Genomic DNA, 27,002 nt, shown 5'->3' with positions numbered 1-27,002 from the left:
AGTCCGGCCGGGCTGCCACGAGGGAGGACCAATATTGCAGCGGTATAAGCATCTGGGCTGCCGGGTGAATGGAGACAGACTCACCGACCAGAGCCTGCACGTAGGGTACCCCCCGGCCGGCCCCCTCCACCTTCAGGAAATGGAGATGTGTTCCCTGGACTTTTACCCGCCCGTTGGCCAGATCGATTTTCCTCAGAAAGTCGGTCCCCAACAGGCAGGGCACGGGCATCGTTGCGGAGATAAGCTTTGTCTTGCTGTGCGCGGGAAGGGAGGTGTAAGAGGCGAGCGCATCGCCATCCAGAATGGAAGGCAGCCTCGAATCGTCGGACGAATGCCTCCCAATCGCCTCCTTCGGCTACGAATTTCTCGACGGGCCCAGCTGGCGTGCCAGTTCTGCCACCTGCTCACCCCATTGGGTGTTTGGCCCTGGTGGCCTTGGCAGGAGCAGCGGCAGCTGCTGACATGACATGGCGCCTCCTCCAGTAGCGCAATGAGTGGGAGAGGGGGTCCCAGCACCGGCGGGCCCCCCACAGGGAGCCCACGCAGTAGCTCCTGCAGCGCCCGCTCCATGTGGGCCATGCGGCCTTCCATGGGGTCCGGGGCCCCCTGCTGCTGCTGCTCCCGTGAGCAGGTCCTCTTGTTGCCTTAACCCTGGGGGGTCCCCGGCCCCTGCTTCCTCTTTTCCACGGAGGTTCTTCTTTGTAGCCATTGTCGGGAACCACCACTGCCACCAGATGTAAAGTAGAGCCGACACAAGGTTGCAGGGGGTTCGTCCATTGCTTCTCCCCCAGCCTATCTTGCCTCCAGCCTTCTCGCTCCGTCCCCTGCCAGCTCTTTAGCCGCCCCCCTCCACCCCCTCAGCCCCCCTCCCATATCTGCTCACCTGCTCCTCCCCCACTGTTCCCACTCCACCGCCTCCCTCCTTTTGGCGGGAATCCTTACCCTGACATCCCTTACACAGACATGATTCCTTGCAAAAAAAGGTTTTTAATTGATGTTTGAGCATCTTAACACCTGTTTTATTGCCAGAAAGGGTAAAACCTATTGTAATACTGGGAGATTCCTGTGAAACGTCACTGTTTGATAAAAATCACTTTAATGTCACTGAAATAGCTGAAATTTCACGACTGGACGTCTGTGAAAAAGAGCTTGATAGCTCATTGGATTCCTCGAGTATAAATAAATATTCTGATTTTAATGAAGTCCCCCCCCCCTCCTTCCACTCTAAAAGACTCAATCTACCCTCACAGTGAAAATATTTGGTTCTGGTTATTAATTATTTTAAACTAGGTCAAACGAAGCTCAAAATCAATATCATAGGTCCCTATTTAATTCCTGATAGAATTACCCCTTACATGCCCTGGTGAAATGAAAATCAATCGTGTAAGTCATGTGACTTACGCACAGAATTACATTTCTTAAAATGTAGATGAGTACCGTCTTTTAGACTTCCAGCTCATGTGCTCATTGTGGCAGAATTTGACGTGAGTAGTTCTCTGAAAAAGTGCCATTGCTTAAAACATGAGCTTACTATATTTGTATGTATGTTATAAGGTGATGTGAATTACTCTTTTGAAGATTTTATTTTGAGCGACACTTCGTGGCAGTTTTCCTTTAAAAAGCACAAAATTAAACTGACAAAGAAGTCGATGATGTGAGGATAGCGATAGTGGATTTTACACTCTGTACTTGGCACACTCTTATGTTGTTTGTGTTGTTCTCCACAGGGATTTGAAGGAACCATGAGAATGAGGTCTGATTCTTTTCAGATTTCGGCAGATTTTTTGGATGATCCTATCAGCCGGGAGCGTGCGATGAGTGCAATAAGTGCCATTGAAGGTAACATTCCTCGGGGGTTTTGCGATTTGTGGTCAGGGAGCACACAAGCCATTTGCCCATCACTTAACTTTGCAAATGCCCTAAAATTTGCTGTGCAACATCTTTTAAAGGATATTTTAAATATTTTTTTCCAAATGTGATTTGCGCATCAGGCTGTGAGACGTATAATCGAGTGTTAAATCTCTCCAGAAAGAGCATTGCCCACCGTGCATCTGAGAAGGGCTGTTGCTCAAGAGATAATTGTCATTTAACACCCGACTGCAAACCTAGAGCCAGTCCACTGCTCTCTCGGTCACTGTCTCTGGCTGTGGTGATCAATACCAACTCACAGCCTGGCATTCACGTTGGCACAACACGGGACTCAGCACCTCGGTGACACGATCATTATAATTATTCGACCCGAGTACAGAAACATTGCTTAAATCTAACCAGGAAGTGATTTGCGAAAGCCACAAAAATTGTGCACCAGTATTCCCTCATTATTCACAAAACCTGCTTTCCGCGAATTTGGCTATCTGATGCGAATGGCATCAGGAACTGCATCTCGCGCGAGAGAGAGAAAGTGATTAGGGGAAATGTGATGCCCGAAAGTCATGCAATAAACTGATGATGCATAGCGTCATCATAATTTAAGGGAAGTAATTTATAAACTATCACCTTCATATGTATTCATATTTACCTTATGTTTATTATAAACATTCTCATTTAGTTGTGTTATGATCATTTGTTAGCTATTTAATAGCTTATTTTTGTATTTAAGGTAATTCATTAAAAATATTGCCTTTTGTCACCCAATGTTATCCGGAAAATATGCTATTCAGGAGCATCTCTGGAACGTATCCCTCGCATATAACGAGGGAACACTTAAACGCATAAAACGAAGTGCCTGGGTGCCTCGCAGCCGTTTCTCAGGCAGAGACCGCTCGTCATTGGTTGCTGTGGTTAACACCATCACTCCCGCTACACCAGTCGATCGGCTGTGATTAACACCATCACTCCCGCTACACCAGTCGATCGGCTGTGGATAACACCATCACTCCCGCTACACCAGTCAATCGGCTGTGGTTAACACCATCACTCCCGCTACACCAGTCGATTGGCTGTGGTTAACACCATCACTCCCGCTACACCAGTCGATTAGCTGTGGATAACACCATCACTCCCGCTACACCAGTCGATCGGCTGTGGTTAACACCATCACTCCCGCTACACCAGTCGATCGGCTGTGGATAACACATCACTCCTGCTACACCAGTCGATCGGCTGTGGATAACACCATCACTCCTGCTACACCAGTCGATCGGCTGTGGATAACACATCACTCCCGCTACACCAGTCGATTGGCTGTGGTTAACACCATCACTCCCGCTACACCAGTCGATCGGCTGTGGTTAACACCCTCACTCCCGCTACACCAGTCGATCGGCTGTGGTTAACACCATCACTTCCGCTACACCAGTCGATCGGCTGTGGTTAACACCATCACTCCCGCTACACCAGTCAATCGGCTGTGGATAACACCATCACTCTCGCTACACCAGTCGATTGGCTGTAGTTAACAACTTAATTCCCGCTACACCAGTCGATCGGCTGTGGTTAACACCATCACTCCCACTACACCAGTCAATCAGCTGTGGATAACACCATCGCTCCCGCTACACCAGTCGATCGGCTGAGGATTACACATCACTCCCGCTACACCAGTCGATTGGCTGTGGTTAACACCATCACTCCCGCTACACCAGTCGATCGGCTGTGGTTAACACCCTCACTCCCGCTACACCAGTCGATCGGCTGTGGTTAACACCATCACTTCCGCTACACCAGTCGATCGGCTGTGGTTAACACCATCACTCCCGCTACACCAGTCAATCGGCTGTGGATAACATCATCACTCTCGCTACACCAGTCGATTGGCTGTAGTTAACAACTTAATTCCCGCTACACCAGTCGATCGGCTGTGGTTAACACCATCACTCCCACTACACCAGTCAATCAGCTGTGGATAACACCATCGCTCCCGCTACACCAGTCGATCGGCTGTGGATAACACATCACTCCCGCTACACCAGTCGATTGGCTGTGGTTAACACCATCACTCCCGCTACACCAGTCGATCGGCTGTGGTTAACACCCTCACTCCCGCTACACCAGTCGATCGGCTGTGGATAACACCATCACTCCCGCTACACCAGTCGATCGGCTGTGGATAACACATCACTCCCGCTACACCAGTCGATCGGCTGTGGATAACACCATCACTACCGCTACACCAGTCGATCGGCTGTGGACAACACCATCACTCCCGCTACACCAGTCGATCGGCTGTGGACAACACCATCACTCCCGCTACACCAGTCGATCGGCTGTGGACAACACCGTCACTCCCGCTACACCAGTCGATCGGCTGTGGACAACACCATCACTCCCGCTACACCAGTCGATCGGCTGTGGATAACACCATCACTCCCGCTACACCAGTCGATCGGCTGTGGATAACACCATCACTCCCGCAACACCAGTCGATCAGCTGTGGATAACACCATCACTCCCGCTACACCAGTCGATCGGCTGTGGACAACACCGTCACTCCCGGTACACCAGTCGATCGGCTGTGGACAACACCATCACTCCCGCTACACCAGTCGATCAGCTGTGGATAACACCATCACTCCCGCTACACCAGTCGATCGGCTGTGGACAACACCATCACTCCCGCTACACCAGTCGATCGGCTGTGGATAACACCATCACTCCCACTACACCAGTCGATCGGCTGTGGATAACACCATCACTCCCACTACACCAGTCGATCGGCTGTGGATAACACCATCACTCCCGCTACACCAGTCGATCGGCTGTGGATAACACCATCACTCCCGCTACACCAGTCGATCGGCTGTGGACAACACCATCACTCCCGCTACACCAGTCGATCGGCTGTGGATAACGCCATCACTCCCGCTACACCAGTCGATTGGCTGTGGATAACACCATCACTCCCACTACACCAGTCGATCGGCTGTGGATAACACCATCACTCCCACTACACCAGTCGATCGGCTGTGAATAACACCATCACTCCCACTACACCAGTCGATCGGCTGTGGATAAGACCATCACTCCCACTACACCAGTCGATCGGCTGTGGATAACACCATCACTCCCACTACACCAGTCGATCGGCTGTGGATAACACCATCACTCCCACTACACCAGTCGATCGGCTGTGGTTAACACCATCACTCCCGCTACACCAGTCGATCGGCTGTGGATAACACCATCACTCCCGCTACACCAGTCGATCGGCTGTGGTTAACACCATCACTCCCGCTACATCAGTCGATCGGCTGTGGATAACACCATCACTCCCGCTACACCAGTCGATCGGCTGTGGATAACACCATCATTCCCGCTACACCAATCGATCGGCTGTGGATAACACCATCACTCCCGCTACACCAGTCGATCGGCTGTGGATAACACCATCACTCCCGCTACACCAGTCGATCGGCTGTGGATAACACCATCGCCACCGCTACCAGAAGTGATTGACACATGAAGTTATTGTGTGGCCCACCAAAGTTTGCCTGAACATCATATTCAGCCATCAGTAAAGAAAAGGTTTCCCACCCCTGATTTAACAGAGGCACGCAAAAGTGTGGAATCCCTAGCAGTGGCAGTGACCTGACTGTGCCGGGCTTTGTGTTCAGAAGAAGAGAAGAAGACCAAGTGCCCGCCGTGCTGGGACAGATTCGTCAACAAGTTCCTCATCTGGACCTGCTGCCCGTTCTGGATGAGGGTGAAGCGGCTGGCCAAGATAGTGGTCATGGACCCCTTCTTCGACCTCTTCATCACCCTCTGCATCGTCATCAACACGGTGTTCATGGCCATGGAGCACTACCCCATGAAGCCTGAATTTCAAACGATGCTGGACACCGGCAACAAGGTCAGTGAGATGCGATCGCGGTGGGCGGAGGAGGTCTCGCAGCAGCCGTGCAGCGTTTCCACGAGCAGTAGAAATCAGACGACGCAAGCCATGTGCCGCACCACTTCCGGGACAGCTCAGCAGAGCTCGTGCCCCTTCGCCTCCCTTTCCTTTGCAATCAGAGGAAAGCAAATATTGGTCATTTAAAACCCCCTTTTCGCGAGGTGTACCATATGCTTGAATCAGCCGATGCTATTCCAAGCTAAAATGTTTCAATGAATGGCAAATTTCCATAAGTGTTTTAAAGCTTTGACAAGTGTCGGATATGTATGATATATGTGAGTCATCGGGTGGAGCAGTTGTGCAGTGGTTCACGCACGACGCTACCAACCCAGTGACCTCAGTTTGATATCCAGCTGTGCCGAACATCAATGGCGAGTGACACCTGAACTGGTCTTGGGCACTATCATCACCAACCCACACTGACCAGCGTGGTAAAGTAGAGTAAAATACGTGGTAAAGTAGAGTAAAATACGTGGTAAAGTAGAGTAAAATACGTGGTAAAGTAGAGTAAAATACGTGGTAAAGTTGAGTAAAATACGTAGTAAAGTAGAGTAAAATAACCCCATAACTGCACGGTACCGTGAGTCCTTCGTCCAAGAGTGGATTGAAAAAGGGCTATACTCTTTGATTCTTTCGGTAAAGTCACGTAGGTGAAAATAAAAAAAATAATACAAATAATTAAAAATATAATAAATAAAATAACTACAATAATTAAATTAATTTAATTTATTTATTTTTATTTTATTATTTTTTATTTTTATTTTCACCTACGTGACTTTACCAAAAGAACCAAAGAGTATGGATCCTTGCAGTCACGAAAACTTCAAAGATAGAATGAAAAAGGGCTGTGCATTACGTTCCATTATATATATTTTTCTACGAGGTATACCTCTGTGAGTCAATTGTAACAATTTGTCTTAATCTTTGACCACACATCAGGGTTCGTATTACATCATTGAAATGTACAACAGGGACTCATGCATCATCTAAAAAGATCACACTATACAAATGCAAGCAGTGGAAGGGGGGGGGTGAGGCATATGCATCATGATGTTTCCGGGCTCTATTGTATCAGAAGCTGCACCATTGTGGGATGCCTCGCAGCAACTTGTTTGTTGCAAGTTCAATGTGGGATGTCTCAGAAAGCCGGGCCGCCTTGTTTTGGACAGGGCAGGGTTTGTGGAAGTGATTTTAAGCTGCCTACTGCTGCACTGATGCAGCCTTAATCGAATAACAGACCCAGGATGGGTTTAATGGGAACACATTAAGACCATTACCATGCACGGCGGGTTCTGTAAGCCGTGGGTAAGTGTCATGCCGTGGTATGGTGGGCACACGGAGCCGTTAAACTTGGCTGTGTTCCATCGCGAGGTGCTAGCCGAACCATCTGAGGCGGTTACTGCCGGCGCACACAGCTGTGGCCATTGTTGACGTTTTCCATGGGCTGACAATTACCGCGGTCAGCACCGGCCTCCAAAAAAACTATTACAATTGTGGCAACATCGTCATCATCATCAACAGCATCATCAACAGCTGCTGCGTGTGAGTGCGCAATTCACCAGGCCAGACAGGCTTAGCCCCTTCATCTGAAATTCAGTCAACATCCACAGTGGTTAATGCTTCTTTAACATGGGACTTCAAAAGCCCTCGACCGCTAATTCCAGAAGCGAGGTGGAAAAAAAAAGTTGGGCAGCACATTTCATATCCCGGTTTAATATAACCGTCATCATTGTCATCATCGTCGTCGTCATCATTGTGGTCGTCACCGTCGTCATCAATTGCACCTCTGTTTAACTTATCATTTAAGTTGAATAATAATAATAACAACACTTTGAGCCCTTTGTCAATCTTTTGATGGATGAAGGCTTCCTCATGCGGTGTTGGTGATGGGGGTTTGTTTGACCATATTTCATCACACTGGGTGGTGTGGGTTGGTAAAGGTTGAGACCAGGGCTGGTCCAGATGTCACTCACCACTGATGTTAGTCATGGTAGGATGTGGTGTGCCGGATGTAGAAATATTTTCCGGTTCGCCGTTCCCAACAGACGTGACTGAAATTACTCCCCGAGTACGCGGAATAACCTCAACGATACGTTAACAAATTTAAAATATTTTTTCCCTCTCCCTACCATTGTCTCCACCCCCCTCCCCCCCAACATCCTCCTCCTGCCCTCGCTACGCTGCCATCTGAAGCTCTTCACCGCCATCTTTGCTGCGGAGATGGTGCTGAAGCTGGTTGCGCTCGACCCATTCTACTACTTCCAGCAGAAGTGGAACATCTTCGACTCGTGCATCGTGACGCTCAGCTTCGTGGAGCTGGGCCTGACCGGCGTCGATGGCCTCTCCGTGCTGCGCTCCTTCCGCCTGGTGAGGCAGTCCGTGCCAGGCTACTGGCCCCCCGACACAGCACTGGCGACAGGGCAATACAATTTGTGCAATGCGCTGCAGCGTGGATTTATGTAGCGTCGTTCTGAATGCGACTGCATCTCAGAACGCTGTGACAGAAGTGGCGGGTACATGTGATTCTGTGGAGAGTAAGAGGCAGTCCGTGCCAGGCTCCCGGCCCCGACACAGCACTGGCGACAGGGAAATACAATTTGTGCAATGCGCTGCAACGTGGATTTATGTAGCGTCGTTCTGAATGCGACTGCATCTCAGGACACTGTGACGGAAGTGGCGGGTACATGTGATTCTGTGGAGAGTAAGAGGCAGTCGGGACACAGGACAAGGAAAAAATAATATTGTCTTCTTAGGTTTTTTCGGTAAAGTCACGTAGAAAGTAAAATAAAATAAAACAAAAATCACGACGTTTCGGAGGCAACACAAGTCTCCGTCATCAGGTGGGACCGTCACAGCCAGATTAGCTGTATCAAGTGAGGCAATGATTCAAGATGTAATCCCTTAAAAGCGAGTTGAGGGGGGAGGGAGAGGGAGGGGGGAGCTCATCAGACTATGGTAGCCAATGAAAGGAACGTATCGGGAGGGAGGGGGGGCGAGGCCAAAAGGGTGGGCGATGGACGTGGAAGCGCTTGTGTGCAAGCGGCCAATTACTGCACACGCCAACACAATGGAGCGATTGTGCGCAAGCGGCCAGCCACTGCACCCGCCAACACAATGGGCAGAGAGGAGGAGGGGAGGTCTAATACACATGATAGACAAAAGAACGAAAATGATGATGGGTACAAACTTAGGGGGAGCTCATCAGACTATGGTAGCCAATGAATGGAACGTATCGGGAGGGAGGTGGGGGCGGGGGGGGGCGAGGCCAAAAGGGTGGGCGACGGACGTGGAATATTGTCGTGAGCCTGGACTTGAACAGAGGCAGGGAGTTGACAGCACAGATGGCTGGTGGAATGGAGTAGTTCCAGACCATAGAGGCAGCAGAGGAGAATAAGCGAGCTCCCACTGAGCAAACTTTGACAGGTACGTGTAGAGATGCATGCTTGGAATTACATTAAGAGACATAATGAGGATCACATGGATAAGAGAAACCAAACAGAGGTTCATGGACACCAAGAAAACTGTTAGGAAAAGCAAAGTGGGCTTGGGCAGAGAATAGCAATGGAGTGGCAGATAAGTAATCCAACGCATCCCAGAGTACACCGACCAGGGAGATGGAGCCATGAAATCGGTTTGCATGTTGGTGCGAGGTGGATCGTTGTATTGCAGGATCTTGAGAGGTAGGACTTGGGAAGGTCCAGAAGTGGATTGACCATAGCTGATGATGATGATTGTAACATAGCTACAAATCAGCCACAAATCTGGCTGATGATGCTAGTTTTAATTATTGGCGAAACGTCGTACTCAGATTGTAGATTTGCTCTCCAGTACACCGGTGTGCTGTACTAGTAACGAATTGGCACGTCCTGTTTACGTGACAACCCTTACTAATTGGCTGTGTTGGGTGGTGGTGAGTTTAATGACACATTTATATTTACGCGCTCTAACCCATAAAAACCTATATTATGGATGATATTGGTCACGTAAACCTACGTGTTAAACGTCTCCATATTTGCCAAACACGAAAATTACACTGAAAATTACTAAATTGGGATTATATGCAATAATCGTTGCCCACCATACTGGCAGATTAATTGCCCCAGGTCACTGTTAGAAATGAAACTATCCTGATCTCTTGGGTTCCCACCTGCTTAAGCAAAATGTATCTGACACTTGCTACTACGGATGTCATACCTGCAAGGTGTATATCCTCTGTGCTTGTCTTGTGGGGAGCGGTGGTGCCGTAGGAAACATACCGCACTGCACACCCAGCAACCAGTTTGATTTCCCGACCACAACTAATATCAATGCCCAGTATTATCAGATCCCTTCCTGGACCTTCCCTAGGTCGAGTCAGTCTTAAATGAGTAACCTACTAATGGCATCAACGGCGCTGGGGAGAAATAAAGGCGGCCGGACGCGGCGCTGGTCATGGCACCCCCGTGTGTGCCGGCCCTGCCGGCTTCAATAGGCTCTCGCCAACGGCGTGCGTCCCACCTGTCCTCGAAGGCTGCGTTGACGATCTTTCTGTCACTTTGGCAACTCTCTCTCCGCAGCTGAGGGTGTTCAAGCTAGCCAAGTCGTGGCCCACGATGAACGCCCTCATTAAGATCATCGGCAACTCCGTGGGGGCCCTGGGCAACCTCACCGTCGTCCTGGTCATCGTCGTCTTCATCTTCGCCGTGGTGGGCGTGCAGCTCTTCGCGAAGCACTACGATGAAAATAAGGCGATGCAGACCATTCCCAACGAGTGTCCCCTGCGCTGGCACATGCGGGACTTCTTTCACTCCTTCCTTATCGTCTTCCGCATCCTGTGCGGCGAGTGGATCGAGAACATGTGGATCTGCATGGAGCTCGCGGGCCAGCCACTCTGCATCGTTGTCTTCATGATGGTGCTCATATTCGGAAACCTTGTGGTGAGTGTCACGTGAGTGCCCAACGTAAACAATGCATCTATTACACGGGTCAACAAAAAAAAACAATTTCTGGCCTGGACTTTTGCAGCTGTTTTAGACTAATTTCAGGGTGCTGATTCCAAATCTGATCTCAGATTTGCTCTATCACATCTCATTTTGATGCTATCGGCATACCCCATTTTCATTGATTTTACCCGAAATTAACTCTGTCACTTATGATTGCAAGTTGTTGCGAGTCAGTGACGGCTTTAGTGTTAAAATATGGTGCTGTATTTTTAGGATAGTGTGTTTATAATATAATTTTATGTAGATAAAATTATATTTCAAAATCCTGATGTGATAGACAAAAACTGATGCCAGATTTGGAATCAGCACCCCAAAATTACCTTAAAACCGTTGGAATACCTTATGCCAGAAAAAGTGTGTTGACTGGTGTTATCAGAGTATGGTTTTTGTTTGCATTCTGACCACACGTATTGTGGTTAATGCAGGCATGATTCCTTGTAAAAGGTTTCAGTTTGGTGTTTTAACATCTTAACAGCTGTTTTGTTGACAGAAAAAATGGGGAAACCGATTCTCATATTTTGGTACTGGCAAAGGAGATCCCATGATGTAGCTGCTCCCCCGAGCTCTCTTTACTCTGATAGTGCGTTGTCTTTATGCTGTTCGCCATTTGGCATTCTCTGGTCCATCACCCTTTTGAGACTAGGCTCAAAAGAAAGCTGTCTCTGCGTGGACTAATCAGTTTCAAAGACAATGCATATATTATCGGAATATGTTTTTTGTTTGCATTCTGACCACCAAGTATTGTGGTTAATGCAGACATGATTCCTTGTAAAAGGTTTCAGTTTGTATACTGAATATATACACAGTATATATATACACAATGTAACTATCGATATGTTTAACGTTATAGGAAATAATGAGTGCACTTAACCAGTAAGCAGTTTACTACCTGATTCTCTACCTCTGGTGCATCATTGGAGACATGACACAACCCCAAGCAGGGAGATGTCAGCTGACATATAATAATTCAAATGTATAATGCGCATTCCATCCTATAATCTCAATGTGCAATGCATGAAAAGCAGGAAAGAAAAACATAACCAGGGCAACCGACCAAACAAACGAGGGAAGGCCAGTTTAAAGAGATGGGTTTTCAAAGAAGACTTAAATATCTTGATTTGAAGCTTTCGTGACTGCAGGAATCCATACTTTTTGGGTTTTTTCGGTAAAGTCACGTAGGTATAAAATAAAATCAATCACGACGCTTCAGGCGCAACACAAGCGTCCGTCATCAGGTGGGACGGACTCTTGTGTTTGCGCACGAAACGTCGTGATTGATTTTATTTTATATCTACGTGACTTTACCGAAAGAACCAAAGAGTATAGACTTAAATATATCTACCGACTCTGATTTCCTGATTTCCAGTGGCAAAGCGTTCCATAGCTTGGGTGTCACGCTAACAAAAGCCCGATCACCAACACAGCGCAACCCAGACCTGGGAGTGCTGAGCGGTTCGGGAATCAGAATATCTTAAGCACCTGGAATATATAAATGTATTAGTTCATGCAAGTAATGTGGGGTGAGCCCTTTTAAAGCTTCATAGGTTAATAGCAGTATCTTAAAATCCGTGTTCTGTCATAGTCATTGATGAACCCGGGGGATAGTGGGGCGTTGTGATGGGGGGGGGGGATCGAGGTCTAGCCGACAATTGTACACGGGCACACTTTTAATTATCAAGCCTCAACAGCAGCACGGTTTCACTTCTGAGGCTGTCGATGGTGAAGGCTTTTAATGGGCACCCGAAGGATCTGCCCCACCAACTGAAGCGTATAACGCTGACACCCTCCAATTGGATGATTTCTACGTTATGTTTCTCCGCTGTGAAAAAGAGCGTGATAGCTCATCGGATTCCTGCAGTATAAATACAGATTCTGGTCCTGTTTCCAGAGTCTGCTATTCCCTTCTGTTAACCAGCTCCTTTTAGGTGTCGGGGTAAGATGTGTCTACCGCTGACTCTCTCATATTTTTATTGCCCTCTTAATTCCAATGCTATTGTTTTGAAAATGGTGTGGTATTCAGACGATGTCGTCCCCAATGTTTACACTTGCATTGGATCCAGTTGTTGCGACATCCACCCATCCACACCGAGCACCCTCACCTACTGACCCTCCAGCTTTAGAACGGATTTTTTTGTTATTCTGTAGTTTCCACTTATGTAGCAAGGGCTAGTGGCATCCCATCTCCTGCCACAGCCCTATTTAAAATTCCACGTTTGAGCCCTCTGTCATGATCACGGTTTTGGGTTCAATATAAACAATATAAAAAAAAGCCCATGCTAGTCCTGTGCCAACAGCTGCTTTGTCCCATTGACACTTTATCCGGGCACGACACTTTATTTATTGACAGTTAGATTCTACTGAATGATCGTATGTCACAAATTGGGCCAAGAGGGTGGGGCGGGAACGGAAATATTTTTTTTGTGTTTGCGCACAGGCTTATGTCGAACCGTAACACACTTCATAAACACTCACCCGTACGGATCTTTAAATACAGTTACATTATAGTGTTCTGACTCATGAACCGTCCGTAGACGGGTTTTGGGAACGCAATGTGTCCATAAGTCAAGAACAGCCTCAGGTAACAACAAGCTTTGGGAGGTTTGTATTGCCAGGTTCTTTGTTTTTTGTTTTTGGGAAACGTATAGCGCGCGGCCTGTATTTTTTTCGTTATTGACCCCGCGTGGCTACATTCACGTTTCAAAAAGCAGGCTGCCTCAACGCTAACCAAATTAATGGATGCCCAAATGCACTTAACTAGTGCGGCTGCATTTCATCGCCATAGCAACGAGATATCTCGTCGAATCGGTTTTACACTGAGTGCAGTCTGCTGCTGTGGGGCAAACGGACTCATCTGAGTATGGAAGTCACACAGGGGAGATAGAGGATTCACAAAAAATAAAATGAAAACTCAGAAGTGACAAAGGCTGTGTAGCCATAAACATATGTGTGTGTGTGTAATACACAAGAGTAGGTGCCACGGGGTAATGGGATGATCCATTCTTTTTGTACATAGACATTTGTAGGTGATGGTATTCATGCTGGCTTCCACATACAAATTGTGCGAGTGAATTACATCATCAGAAAAAAAGTGTTCTCTAGATAATACGTCAGTACTGTAATGGAGATTTAAAGTAAATCCATGTTAATGAAAATGGTATTTTAACTTGATCGTTTTTTTTTCAACAATTAAGGTGATGACAGGGCACCTTTGTATCACATAGTCGGCACGCAGGCTCCATTCCATCGAAAAAAAATGCTCTTCCAGTCCAGACTTTACGTGAAGCACTGTGTACGATAAGCACTGCCAGAGTGCCTGTGCTTGGCATGTGGAGAAAACAAGATACGAGAGCAGGGCTGGCCTTTAGGGGTGGGCAATCAGGGTGGCCGCCCAGGACACAAAGCTGTGAAGGGCGCCAAAAATGTATGAGTCTGGTGCGGCAATTGTGGTCCCTACCAAGATCTTTGGAGCCCTCAGGCTGAGCTGAGTCAACATGGGGCCCTGCGCAGATGGAGGGGGGGGGGACGCACAGAGACACAGGGACACAGAAATAGACAACTTTGATCTCCTCTTGGCACCCATCAAAGGATTACTTTGAAAGGGTCAAAGGGCTCTAGATCTTTGTTTCACGCCGGACACAATTTTTACTGGACATGTGAACATGCTTCGATTCATCGGTGAATTGGCAAGCTAACGATACGATGCATTGTCACGTTCATTGACATTTATGAAAATTACATGCGAGTGTTATGTTAATGCTGCTTTTGGGCTATTGAATCAAACAAACGCAACGGCAAATGTCGGTGGTAGGAACGAGCCACAAAAAATAATTAATGTTTGACTCAGACCACAACCTCGAATTGTGACAGTTTATTGAATTGCTGGTGATTGCAGAGCGTCGGATTTGCACACTCTGCCCAAGCCCAGATTGGGTACGTATTTCTGAATTAATGAAGCCGTCCATTCGTTCGATGCTTCATAAGTAATGCGAATGTGGAGCAACACTGCTGTGTGTTGGGACAAGAGCCCGGCCAGCGCACACTTGCATGATTGTCGGCCCAACGCACCTCCTCGGACCAACTGGCGTTTTCATCTCGTGATGCGACCGCAAAGCCAACACGCCTGCACCTGGGCAGCTTCTTTGTACGTGCTTGATTAGCAAACAGACTATTAATTATTAATCAATGTCTTGTTAATGTGAGCTTTACGTATTGATTTCTTAAAATTTTACGAGCATTAATTTTTAAGTCGTAAACATTGGACCGCGCCAAGGATTATCCAGCCGAAAGTTGCCAGCATGTGCAATTTGCATGCCTTCCCTGCTTTTAAAATTATATGGATATTCCTAATGCGATATACAGTGCTGCATTATAATACATGGCATTTTAATAATTAATTTTCCATACGCTCATCCTTTCAGACGGCATTAAGAGTTCAATCAATTTATCTCTCTAATAAAAATGAGCACACAAAACCATCCTTTCCACATTCAGCGCGCGTCCCCACATTCTCTTTGTGAGTACAGTATATATAGTTTACCTTTTAAACACTGTTCAAACTGTTAAGAAAAGTCAGTGGACCTGTTTAGGATGTGTCATGGCTAGAAGGGACAATGGCCGACGGTCAAGAAATATATAAATAACGAAGCAGCAGCCAATTAATGAACCACGTTCAAGAGGGCATCCACTGTATTTACGGTTAATAGGCCCGCAATATTTATCAGGGTGGCCACGGACCTCAAACCGCGAAGAGGGGACCTAATTTCATTCCTTGTACTAGGACCCAGCCAACCATGATACGCCACCAAATAAATTCATAGCTTAAAGAGAGAGATTGGGGCAGGTGTCTTGATTCAACAAGGTCACCATGGCACGTCGGCTGTGTTTAATGGCGCTTGTCCGTAGCGTACCGACATCCTCGTTCTTTGACTCGGAAAGAGCTGGAGGATGGCATGGTAGAGTGGTGTGGGCGGTTAGGTTGTTACCGTCGAGTATCAAGGAAAAAGGAAAATCTAGCAAAACCAGAAGAGGAGAGAACCACACGCAAGCGTCTGGTTACGACAAAAAACGGAAATAGTTACACATTCTCGACAGGCTACCCAGGAGAGCTACCTCGAAAAGCAGACGGTTCTGGAAAAATCAGGACAGGTGGCAATCCTAGTGGCTGGAGGAGTTGATTGACGTGCAGTGGCTCACGGGTTTCCACTTGGCTCCGATAATTATCTGTCGGGGTTTATGTTGGCAGTGTAAAACAAACACGCCGACATCACGAGGCCAGCAAAATGGCTCAAATTCAGGTGTGATGCACTTGCAAGAGATAAATAAACAGAATTAGACGATACAAATAGAACATGCAAAACAGGACATTGCCATTGTGACTCCGGTGCATGCGTCAGAGCAGGTTTTTGCAAAATAAAGGTTTTGCTTGTTCCACGCGCAGTGTGTACTGCACTGTATAGACCTTGTAACACTAGGCCAGAGGCACTCATCAAAAATAATTACAGGGTTTGCAGACGGGTGGCAGAAGATATGTGTTGTGTTATCTGTTGCCTTTTTTTGCAGAAACATTAGAAGCTTGATTCATTGACCATATATATATTTAATCTCTTACAGTGACTACGAGCAGGTTAGTCTGTTGAACTATGGGAAAGCCAGCTGGACAAAAATATTTTTAAAACTTTTGATGTTCATTTGGCTAAATTCCATCTCTGAAAATTAAAATATAGATTTTAATGTTACGTGACATCCCCCCCTTCCTGCCCTGTTGCTCTGTGTAACGGTGCAGCGGTGGAGAGATGTTAACAACCTCGCTTGGTGTGCAGGAGCTCGTCGGTTTAATCGCGACCCTGAAGCTTGTATATTTGGAGTTTGCATGTTCTCCCCATGGTTGTGTGGATTTTTCTCTAGTCCCTCTGGTTTTTCCCTCCACATTTATAAACATGCGTTTAGAGTATTTGGCTGCGATTAATTTCCACGAGATGATAAGCCACTTCGTGGAGCTTTCATTTGCGACCAGGTCACTTCTGAAAAAGCGCTATATAGCTCAGTGAGCCTTACCTGGTAAAATACAATGTCAAGTATAGTTTTAGTTTAACCTGGGATGTCCACTTCCATGAGCCATTCTCGGAAATGAAGGGTCGTACGTCTCTGCAAGACATATGTAGGGATTCTTCATCTGGTGACATGATGCCAATAGCACACTGGGATCCAATTGAGACAAAAATGAAAATATATATTATTATTATTATTGACATTAATTAACATTTCATATGTACTCATGAAGCCTAACTGGATGTTAAGTGTCCTAAATGGGATTACCTGTGCCTCATCACATTATATTTGCTTGTAAGATTAGCACGGTTGGCTACGTATGGTGTGAAAGAAGCTCAACATACATACGTACATAGATAAAAGGGGGAAAAGTGCCTATTTATGGAGGCAAACATAGTAACAGGAGGAAATCCATGTTCATGAGAAGAGACGCTCAAACTCTGCACAGTCGGGTCACTAAGTGCCTTTCTATAGGTGGTAACCGCTCATAGATTCTGGTTGGGATTACGAGCAGTCACAAGTGACTCCAATTTTTATTCTTAGGTTTTTTCGGTAAAGTCACGTAGGTAAAAAAATTCAAATTAATAAAAGTAAAATAAAATAAAAAATAAAATAAAAATCACGACGTTTCGGAGGCAACACAAGCTTCCGTCTTCAGGTGGAACCATCACAGCCCGACAGCTGTATCACTTGATCACTTGATACAGCTGTCGGGCTGTGACGGTTCCACCTGAAGACGGAAGCTTGTGTTGCCTCCGAAACGTCGTGATTTTTATTAAATTTTTATTTTATTTAATTTTACTTTTATTAATTTTAATTTAAATTTTTTTACCTACGTGACTTTACCGAAAAAACCTAAGAATATGAATCCTTGCAGTCACGAAAGCTTCTAATCTATAATGACTCCAATTTTCTTTTCCCAGCATCTACAGAGGCACAAGCGAGTCCGAGCATCTTAACCATCGACTCGAGATTATAATTTTTCGCGTCAGACAAACACGGCACGGTTAAGACGCGAGCCGCCTGCCGTGTCTCCCTTCCTTCCGTTGACCCCTGAACCCCGGCGCAGGTGCTGAACCTCTTCTTGGCGCTGCTGCTCAGCTCATTCTGCGCAGAAAACTTCACGGCGGCAGACGACGACACAGAGGCGACCAACATGAAGATCGCGCTGGGCCGCATCCGTAACGGGATCGCCTACGTGGCCTCCAGCATCCACCGCTTCGTCTGCAAGGTGCTGCGCTGCGGGAAGGTGCCGGACAGCAGGCAGAAGATCGACATCGTCAAGCTGGAGCAGATGAAAAATGTCTCGGGGGGTTTCGCGGGCACCAACGGCGCGAACCACGTGCACAACGTCGTGTCCAACGGCAGCGTGTCGAGCATGGCCGTGCCCGTCGCCATGCCCGAGCTCGAGTCCGACATACCTGACCACGGCTCCACGCTCACGGTAATGAGGCCTCCACTTCCTTACTTGGTCAAATAAAAAAATAATATATAGTTGAACAGTTCAAGGGCCCACCGAGCTATGTAAGCGACCTGGCCGCAAATGATAGCTCAACGAAGCGGCTCATCGTGTGGAAATTTATAGCGGCCAAATACTCTGCATGCATATATCTAAATGTGGAGGGGGAAAAACGGAGGAATTTACACGTGACCACGGGCAGAATTTGCAAACTCCAAATAGCCAGCCATCAGGGTCTGGATCGAACCCATGTGCTGTATACTAAGCGAGGTAGTTAACATCTCGCCACCAAACCTCCAACTTGTCCCCTCCTCCCCCCCCGGCCCTTCACACCTGAAGCTACCAAACATTCCGGTTTGACCTCGGACACTTCCAGTTTCGCAAATATCGTCCCATTCGGGACTTGTGATATAGGCAAAAGAGTGGGGGCTACTTGAGTAGTGGGTAGGGCCTACTGGCAGTATTTGGGACCAATGTCACAACAGTGAGGAGGGCCCCTCACTATGTGTGTGGGGATAATTATCGTGTGGTTTTTGTAAAAGTGGGAGTGGCTGATGGTTGGAGGGGCTGACAGCTTACCATGTGACCTGGTTGAGTCTGCAAGAAATTTTACAGATTTTTCCTCCCCAGCTTTATCCCCCCCCCCCTCTTACCCCGTAACATTGCATTGCTGCACATTGCAAATTGGATTGTAATTTAGAATGCGACAGTTTGGGCTCACGATTCCATTCAGCAGACAATTATTTGTTTGCCCCTGGCCTCCTACGTATGGCTGATGTTGTTGATGTAGAGCAACGAGTAACTGCGTCAGGAGCATCAGAGTCTATCGCTGCGAGGATGCCTCATTCGTAGTTATGCATCGTGTTTAGCCCTGCCCTTGCCTCTGGTCTCTGCCCTAAATAATGGCCATTGCTCGGCCGAAACATCAATCCACTGTATAATACAAAGCAGTGTTCACGATTAAGGTTGTGATTTGTGCATGCATGCCACCACTGCCAAGAATTGCAACCCCTTAATTGTTTCGTTTGATTGTAAAGTTTGATGTAATGGCAATTTATGCACTGCGACCAAGGGTTACTCCACCCAGAGCCTGGGCTCCAGCCTGGTGGACGAGGCAATGGAGGTGGAGGTGACTGACGGAGTGCTGGCGAGCGAAGACGAGAAGACAAAGCAGGAGGAGGAGGAGGAGGAAGCGGAGAAGAAGTATGGGGAACCGGAAATCGTGGAGCCAGGACCTGGAGACTGCTTTCCAAATGGTACCAGAATTACCTCCACACAGAGATGTCTTCCGTTACCAACTCCTTCCATCCTCCTTCCTTCCCCTCTCCACAAGCTTCTCCCAGCTGTCAATATTGCTGCCCACAGCGGCAGGGCTGTCATGCTTTGGGATCTCTGGGAGCGTGAGATTTACCAGTTGTCGTGTGTAGGGGTGCCAATTCGGCGAACCTCACCTGTAAATTCCAGCACCAAGGGTGCCAGCGGATTTGGGGGGAGGCGGGGGGGGGGGGCGTTGCGGTGCATGGTGAGGACTCTTGCACACGTTTGTGTGAGTAAATAACGTGTGCGTGTCAGTGGGGTTGCGTTGCATTCAATGTGCGTGCGTATTTGCATGTGAGTAGGTGCGTGCGTATTTGCTTATGTGACGGCCGAGGGGGTTGGTGCTGGCCTCATAACCCCCCTTTTCTGCCATCCAGGCGATGACAGGTGCTCGCTAACAGCACTGGCCTGGCCGTGTTGGCGATCTTTGTCATTGTTTGCATGTGAATGAGGACGTATTTGTACGTATGTATGTTGAACTTCTTTCGCGCCTTGTGTAGCCAACCATGCTCATCGGAGGTGCGGGGGAAGGACAACAAAGTAAACACAAAAAGCAGTTCTGAAGAAACGAGTTATCAATCTATATGTAATGTGTGCCTTGTCAGTACTTGCCCCCAACACTCTGTGAAAGGCTACGTGGGGTATCTGTGTCTTAGTTTGCGTATGAGCGAGCCATGTTTGCGTGTGTTTGCCGGACGTCTTGTGTCGGCGGATGAGCCTGTGAAGGAGCTCAGGCGCATGTCACACAAACACACAGTGATTTAACAGTGTGGGGAGCGGTGGTGCAGTGGTGAGTGCACTCCAGTTACGAACCCGGCCACCCGAGTTCAATTCCCACTCACAGCCAATCGGTCGACATCCTTTAATCAGTATCCATTGCAGTGTGTAAGCATCAACACTGGGGAGACAAATTTGGCCGGGGTGTGGTGCTGGCCACCACCCCCCACAGTGCTGTTAGTGCTTGCTAACAGCACTTGCCCCAGCAGTCTGTTAAATGCCATATGGGCGGTCGTTGTCTTTGTGATGCGGCAGTCCTGAAACAATAACAATGGACAAAAATCCCAAACTTTTCCCAAACTTTTCAGGATCTATCATTGATTGTTGTTTTGACTGCGTTTGCTTTATCAGATATCTCTTAATATAACAAAATATTCCAAACCAAACTGGATTCCTACACTCTTAGAGAAAGGCCAGCTAATGCCACACAAGTAAGCCTATTATTTGTTTTACTACAAGCTAACAACTGTACTCTTTCAAGCTTCAGAAATGATTACTCATTACACACTACGTGAATAAAGTACAAATAGATTACAATTAGACAATTGCCAGCGTGAGCGGTGGGGTAGTGGTTAGCACGCTGCGCTATAAACCCAGCCACCTGACTTTGATTCGTAGTCACGGCTGATTTCAGCGGCGAGTGACCAGTGTGGTGAAGTATAGTAAAACTACCCCCCCCCGCCCCCACAATGACTGGCATGGCGTTGAGATTCCTTCGTCCAGTAGTAAATTGAAAGAAAGAAAATTCATTTATAGTTTTTTTTTTACGATTTGGCAGTTTTGCACTGAACCTGTCTCGTAGCTTTAGTGGATGACTCTTGCTAATGTGATTTAGAGTGTGCATTTGCGAGTGGAATTCTAAGAATTGGAGCTCACAGAATGCGCTCACTGCTGATTGAATCATTAGCTTCCCCAGAGCTATTACTCGTATGATGTTCAAATGCAAAAGCAGTTGCTTATAAGGCCTGACCCTAATGATTAGCAGCGTCCATCGGAAATTGAAACCAGTCCAGAGTTTTGCCTGCTCAAAACAATCCTGCTGCAAAACATTGCTCCGGACACCTCATAAGCCACTGGATAGAATGGACACCCTATTTGAATTTGGAGATATTAAATGTGTCCGCTTAGTTATTTCCTGACTGAACGTGTTACCCACGAAACAACGGTGTCCAGCACAGTGGAGAAACTTGTAGCTGAAGCGACCCGGGAGAGTGGGGGGGGGTGGAACCTGGCTGCGCGTGGCCGCCTCGCTCGCCATCCGCAACGGCTCCGAGCGGCCGTGCAAAGTAGACCCGCCCCACGGAAACAGCTGTACGTGTGCGTGCGCACGCTGAACCTCTTTCCCACCGTGCGCAGCTGAACCGTGCTTTTCGGAGGTGTGGGGGAAGGGCAACAAAATAAATACAAAAGGCAGTTCTAAGGAAATGAGTTTCCTAGTCTTCTTGGTTCTTTCGGTAAAGTCACGTAGAAGGGAAGTAATAAAATAATAGTGAGAATTATTTTATTATGTTTTATTTTTATTATTTTATTACTTCCCTTTTACGTGACTTTAACCGAAAGAACCAAGAAGATGAATCCCTGCAGTCACGAAAGCTTTAAATCGAAAAGAGTTTCCTAGTATGGGAAGGAAGAGCGTTCCAGACGGCCGCGAAAACGCATCTGGAAGCTCGCGATGTAGTGACCGTCTTTGTTCGGTGGTTATCCAAAAGCCGCTGCGAGGATGACGTCAGTGGCGACATTGTTATAGGGCTCGTGTACATCAATTTAAGTTTTTGTAAAAAAAAAAATTAACGAGGAGGAAAACAAATGTTTACAAATTTGTTTGGGATCGAGTAATGAGGCAACCATATGGTTGAGAAGTGAGCGGGCCAATGTCGCAGAAGCATGAGGTGGAGCCTCCACAGAGCAGTGCCAACAATAGATGGGCACGACTTGGGTCTGCTTTCCAATCGCTGTGGAAACGCGGCAGTAAACCCATACTCTTTCACAGGCACAGAGCTTTCCATGGCCCTTAAAGGTTTCTCCAGAGGTAATCAGCGAAGAACTCATCCCCTGTTCATCCCATCTGCCCATTCCTTCCAAATCCAACATTCATTATTGATGAAGGAGCCGCTGATGTTTAATCTCTTAAAATATGCCAATATCTGACTTTTTGGGTCACCCATATTATGTAAGCGCATTTGACGATTCGTCCCTCTAGGGATTCGATTAATTCTCACGACAGTCTTTGTCGCAATTAGATTCAAGAATCAATTATTTGTTAGTCTGATTTTTAAGTCTCGTTTGCATTGGTTCTCTTTTTTCATTTGGACATGTTTGTCTCCATTAACCTCAATAGAGCATGAGCGTATAATTGGTATAATATTCTGATGAATTGTATGTAATTGATTTTCACGTGTACAATTCAACAGCCGGCTTGTATTGTGAGTGTAAGAATGGCTTTTATTGATGAGTCAGAGTATGGTTCTATGAATAGCCATATCCTTTGCACTCATATATCTGGATTTCCTGGCTGGTGCCTGCATATCTTATTTTTTTTCTTTCATTTTTTTTATAATGTTATCTCATTTATGTAATCGGAGTGATGTCATGAAACCAAAAAAGCTATTTGGAACTTTCACAGGAGCAGCGCGACAAATGCGGATATTTTTACACATTTGATCGACACAATAGATGACAGTATTCAACTTCATTGTATCCGATCACTTAAATTGAGCCATGTTAAGCACGCAAAAAAACTAATTTGATGCGATGATTTTTTTTCTATGCAGTTATTGGTTACTAGGCTTCAGATCATCATCCCACTGCACATTGACAACCCCCATTAATCATGGACGCCCAAAAGCCTGATTTGAACCCAGTATCTCAGCGGAGCCAGGCCCAACGCTCTGACCTGTGAGCAAACCCGGGCCACCTCCCTTCTCGTCATGTTTGATTTCTAAAGTTGCCATCGTTGCGGTGGGTGCGTGCGCTGACAGTGATCGCGCGGAACTTCCCGTGTTGCAACGTGGACGTGAAGCGGGGCTGCTGCCTGCCGTGCTGGACCCTGCGGCGGACGTGCTTCACCATCGTGGAGCACAACTGGTTCGAGACGTTCATCATCTTCATGATCCTTCTCAGCAGCGGAGCCCTCGTGCGTAGGACCACACACTCCACTCAATGCTGATGTCGAGTCGGGAGCGTCCAACGTGATTGCGGCGGCGGTGGCGGCGATGGTGGCGGCGATGAGATTGTTGTTTTTACCATCATCATCAGCAGCAGCAGCCGTGGTCTATCTATTGCTGGATGAGTACCTCTTGTGTGTATGTTGTCTTTCGCACCGTACGTAGCCAACCGTGCTAATCGAAGAAGCGGTAGTCATCTATCACGGTCCTGCAATGCCGGAATCCATATCAATCCCGCACTACGTACACATATGCACACAAATATCCAAATGTAAATACACACGCATACACAAATACTAAGATCTCCTCCCATAGAGATATGTAGACGATTGGGTCAAGTGCTGTTTGTAAGCACCTATTAAGGCCAGTACGCTGGATAAAGAGATGGTGTGATCAGAACCCCTTCCCCCCTACGCATCCATTTCCACCCATTACCTTACCTACTTCGCCGAAAAAATGATAGTTACACCCATGCACAAATACTGCAATGGATGTGTGTGGTTAATTGGTCAGAGCAGAAATGCGACGTTGCACTGCAACATGGTTTTTTTTACCCATAATACAACCTATCACTGTCCGCTTGCAGGCATTTGAAGATATTTACATCGAGCAAAGGAAAATGTTGAAGACCTTGCTGGAGTACGCCGACAAGGTGTTCACGTTCATTTTCATCATCGAGATGTTGCTCAAGTGGGTCGCCTATGGCTTCAAGAATTACTTCACCAACGCGTGGTGCTTGCTGGACTTTGTCATCGTCGGGGTGAGAGCCTGCAGTGGGCCGCCGCGCCGTGTGGTTCACAGGTCAAGAGTGCCCCGAGCTGACGCCGCTGCTGAGATCCTGGGTCCAAATCTGCATTTGAACTTCCCAGTGGTTAAACTGAGTGGTCCATTTTATCTTCTTGGTTCTTTCGGTAAAGTCACGTAGAAGGGAAATAATAAAATAATAAAAATAAAACATAATAAAATCATTCTCACGACGTTTCGGCCACAACGCAAGCAGACCTGACGCTGTTTTTCCGACAGACCTATTCTTCACCTGAGGACGGCTGCTTGCGTTGTGGCCGAAACGTCGTGAGAATGATTTTATTATGTTATATTTTTATTATTTTATTATTTCCCTTCTACGTGACTTTACCGAAAGAACCAAGAAGATGAATCCCTGCAGTCCCGAAAGCTTTAAATCGAAAAATGGTCCATTTTAGTGAGTTTTACAATCTCAACCCATTCATCCAGTGACTGTAAAAAATATAACCCACTCATAATTTGGTCCTGTAACTGCATTGGACTAAAGTCCAGCTCGGGGAAATAAAAATATCGGTTTGACTGTAATGCCGCCCCAGGTTGTGTGGACCTGAGTCCACTCAAAGGGATATCGGAGGTAGCTCTTTGATAACCACTTCTGTGAGCAGTTTTCTGACATGAACCGTTGCACTTGTTCTGCTAGAGATGCGAATGGGAGCTTAGTCTCGTGACATTGTCGAGAGCACAATTGGAATGAAACTGGAGAACCAGACAAAATATAAAGAGAGGCCGGGAACCTGATTTGTTTAGGATACGTGGGCCTTGCGGTGACGGTGTGCAGTATATTTATTGTTGAAGTGTCACCAGGAGATCAGAGTTGTCCGTGAGTGTGCAACGTTGAGAAGGTTCCCCACGTTCACACTCGCAGGGCTTGTAAAAATAGAGCCATGAGGCACCTCTCTCCCTCCCCTCCCTCCCTCTTTTTCCATCTTCTGCTGTTCAATGTTCTTGAACTATTCTCCCCTAACCCACTTTGCTATGTGGCTCTTCACGGCTGCCGGTCTATACACATATCTACTTAGTAATTGATTTTGCCAGCATCTCATGAAATATTTAAACATTTAATCACGTTTCATGATATTGCCACCGCTGCTAAAACTTGTGCATCTGTCCCTAGCAATGTCTTGTTACAGCAAAACACCACCAATAAATTCATAAAAAATGATGGCGTGTAAAACGATGGGAGTTGGATCCCTGCTGTGTGCATAGAGTTTACACTGCTAGGGCACAAAGCAACGGGAAGATGGTTATCGCACAATATTTGAAAAGGGGGAGAGCTACATTTAAGTTTTTTATTTGTTACACGGATGATCCAGTTTAGCCACTTACCCGGCTATTTTGCAAAGGGAGTTCGTGGTGTGTGAGCAGAGGAACAACAAACGAAAGACAAAAACATCAACATTACAGAGAACGAGCACAGGGTCCATAGGGAGTACTGCATGACTAACAAACTAAGCATTGAAAGGTTGTAAACGAAACACACACGAATCAACTACAGTGCAAATGTAAATATCTAAAAGTTAGGTATATGTGCAAGTACGTGAATGTGAATGCATTGTCGTGGGTGGCTTTGTATTGCTCCAAATCTTCTGGGAAGACTTCCAGATTTCCCAGGACCGACGACAACCCCATGTGAAAGGCCACGCTGCGAATCATCCCTCCATCGCACTCTCGCTCCCGCTCCTCTCTTTCCAGGTGTCGGTGACATCCCTCATCGCCTCGTTCATCGGATACAACGAGCTGACGGCCATCAAGTCGCTGCGGACCCTGCGCGCTCTCAGGCCTCTCCGGGCCCTGTCTCGTTTCGAGGGGATGAGGGTACGGCATGAGTGGCCGCGAGTTTTGTATTTTGCGATCAGTGGCTGTGCAGGCCCATTGAGGAGGCCCCAATCAGAAATTATTGTTGGGATCCCTCCCCTCTCCCCCTTTTTAGTTCATAAAATCTGAATGCAAACAAAACTAAGATTAGGGAGATTAATTGTCTTCTAAATTTGTAATGAGTTTGTTTAGTGTATTTCTACGTGACTTTACCGAAAGAGCCAACGAGTAGTTTATTAGCGTTTGAATTTGAACCCATAGTTTATACACCCCTATTTGTTTTTGAGCTTCTTGGGGTCGACGCATTTTGCTCGGGTTTGTTTGTGCCTGGCGCCAGCTGCCATTATTTATAGCGTGCCACCGGTGTTCCTGTGTGACCCCGAACGCTTTCCAGCAGAGGCTGGCATGGTTGCCTTCTACCCTGGTGCATGGCATGGACCCCTTGTCTAATTTCCTCCCTCTTTGTAGCTCGGTCCGTGGGCCCCGATGCGCTTGTGCAGCCTGCACACTCGATAGCTACGCCGCCACTTTATTTCCCTTTGTTTTGCAGCCCATAAATGACTTTAGCAAGACGGGACAAACACATCATCGTTGGTACCAACGATCCCGTATGATCGATGCGCTTGCTTCACTCCAGCTTGAAGATTTAGAATAATCAGAATCTGAATATGTATTTATACTGGATGAATCCGATAAGCTAAAAAGCTCTTTTTAACAGCAGAGAAACTTAGATATGATCCGGTAGGGGTGGGTCAGAACGTTACAACAAAAAATACGAAGGGAGTGAAAAGTATATGAAAGGCAAA

The 27,002-nt window shown here is 46.9% G+C and overlaps 1 protein-coding gene across 3 annotated transcripts in view; it reads left to right on the top strand.

Annotated features, from left to right (window-relative positions):
- The window catches only part of LOC144934554 (sodium channel protein type 2 subunit alpha-like), a 58,554-nt gene that overhangs the window by 13,013 nt on the left and 18,539 nt on the right, over window positions 1–27,002 (top strand). For 2 of the 3 annotated variants that reach the window (XM_078860475.1, XM_078860473.1), the window contains 9 exons: window positions 1,728–1,839; window positions 5,553–5,788; window positions 8,024–8,197; window positions 10,387–10,746; window positions 17,930–18,304; window positions 19,392–19,575; window positions 23,392–23,546; window positions 24,164–24,337; window positions 26,074–26,196. In XM_078860475.1, the coding sequence (XP_078716601.1) occupies window positions 1,728–1,839; window positions 5,553–5,788; window positions 8,024–8,197; window positions 10,387–10,746; window positions 17,930–18,304; window positions 19,392–19,575; window positions 23,392–23,546; window positions 24,164–24,337; window positions 26,074–26,196 (1,893 nt within the window). The remainder of the gene's footprint in view (window positions 1–1,727; window positions 1,840–5,552; window positions 5,789–8,023; window positions 8,198–10,386; window positions 10,747–17,929; window positions 18,305–19,391; window positions 19,576–23,391; window positions 23,547–24,163; window positions 24,338–26,073; window positions 26,197–27,002) is intronic. The other variant, XM_078860474.1, reaches the window with a different exon arrangement.

Source organism: Lampetra fluviatilis, chromosome 10 (assembly GCF_964198595.1).
Source record: "Lampetra fluviatilis chromosome 10, kcLamFluv1.1, whole genome shotgun sequence".
Lineage (NCBI taxonomy): Eukaryota > Metazoa > Chordata > Hyperoartia > Petromyzontiformes > Petromyzontidae > Lampetra > Lampetra fluviatilis.
The sequence above is the reverse complement of the archived record's forward strand: the minus strand, read 5'-3'. Positions and strand labels throughout refer to the sequence as shown.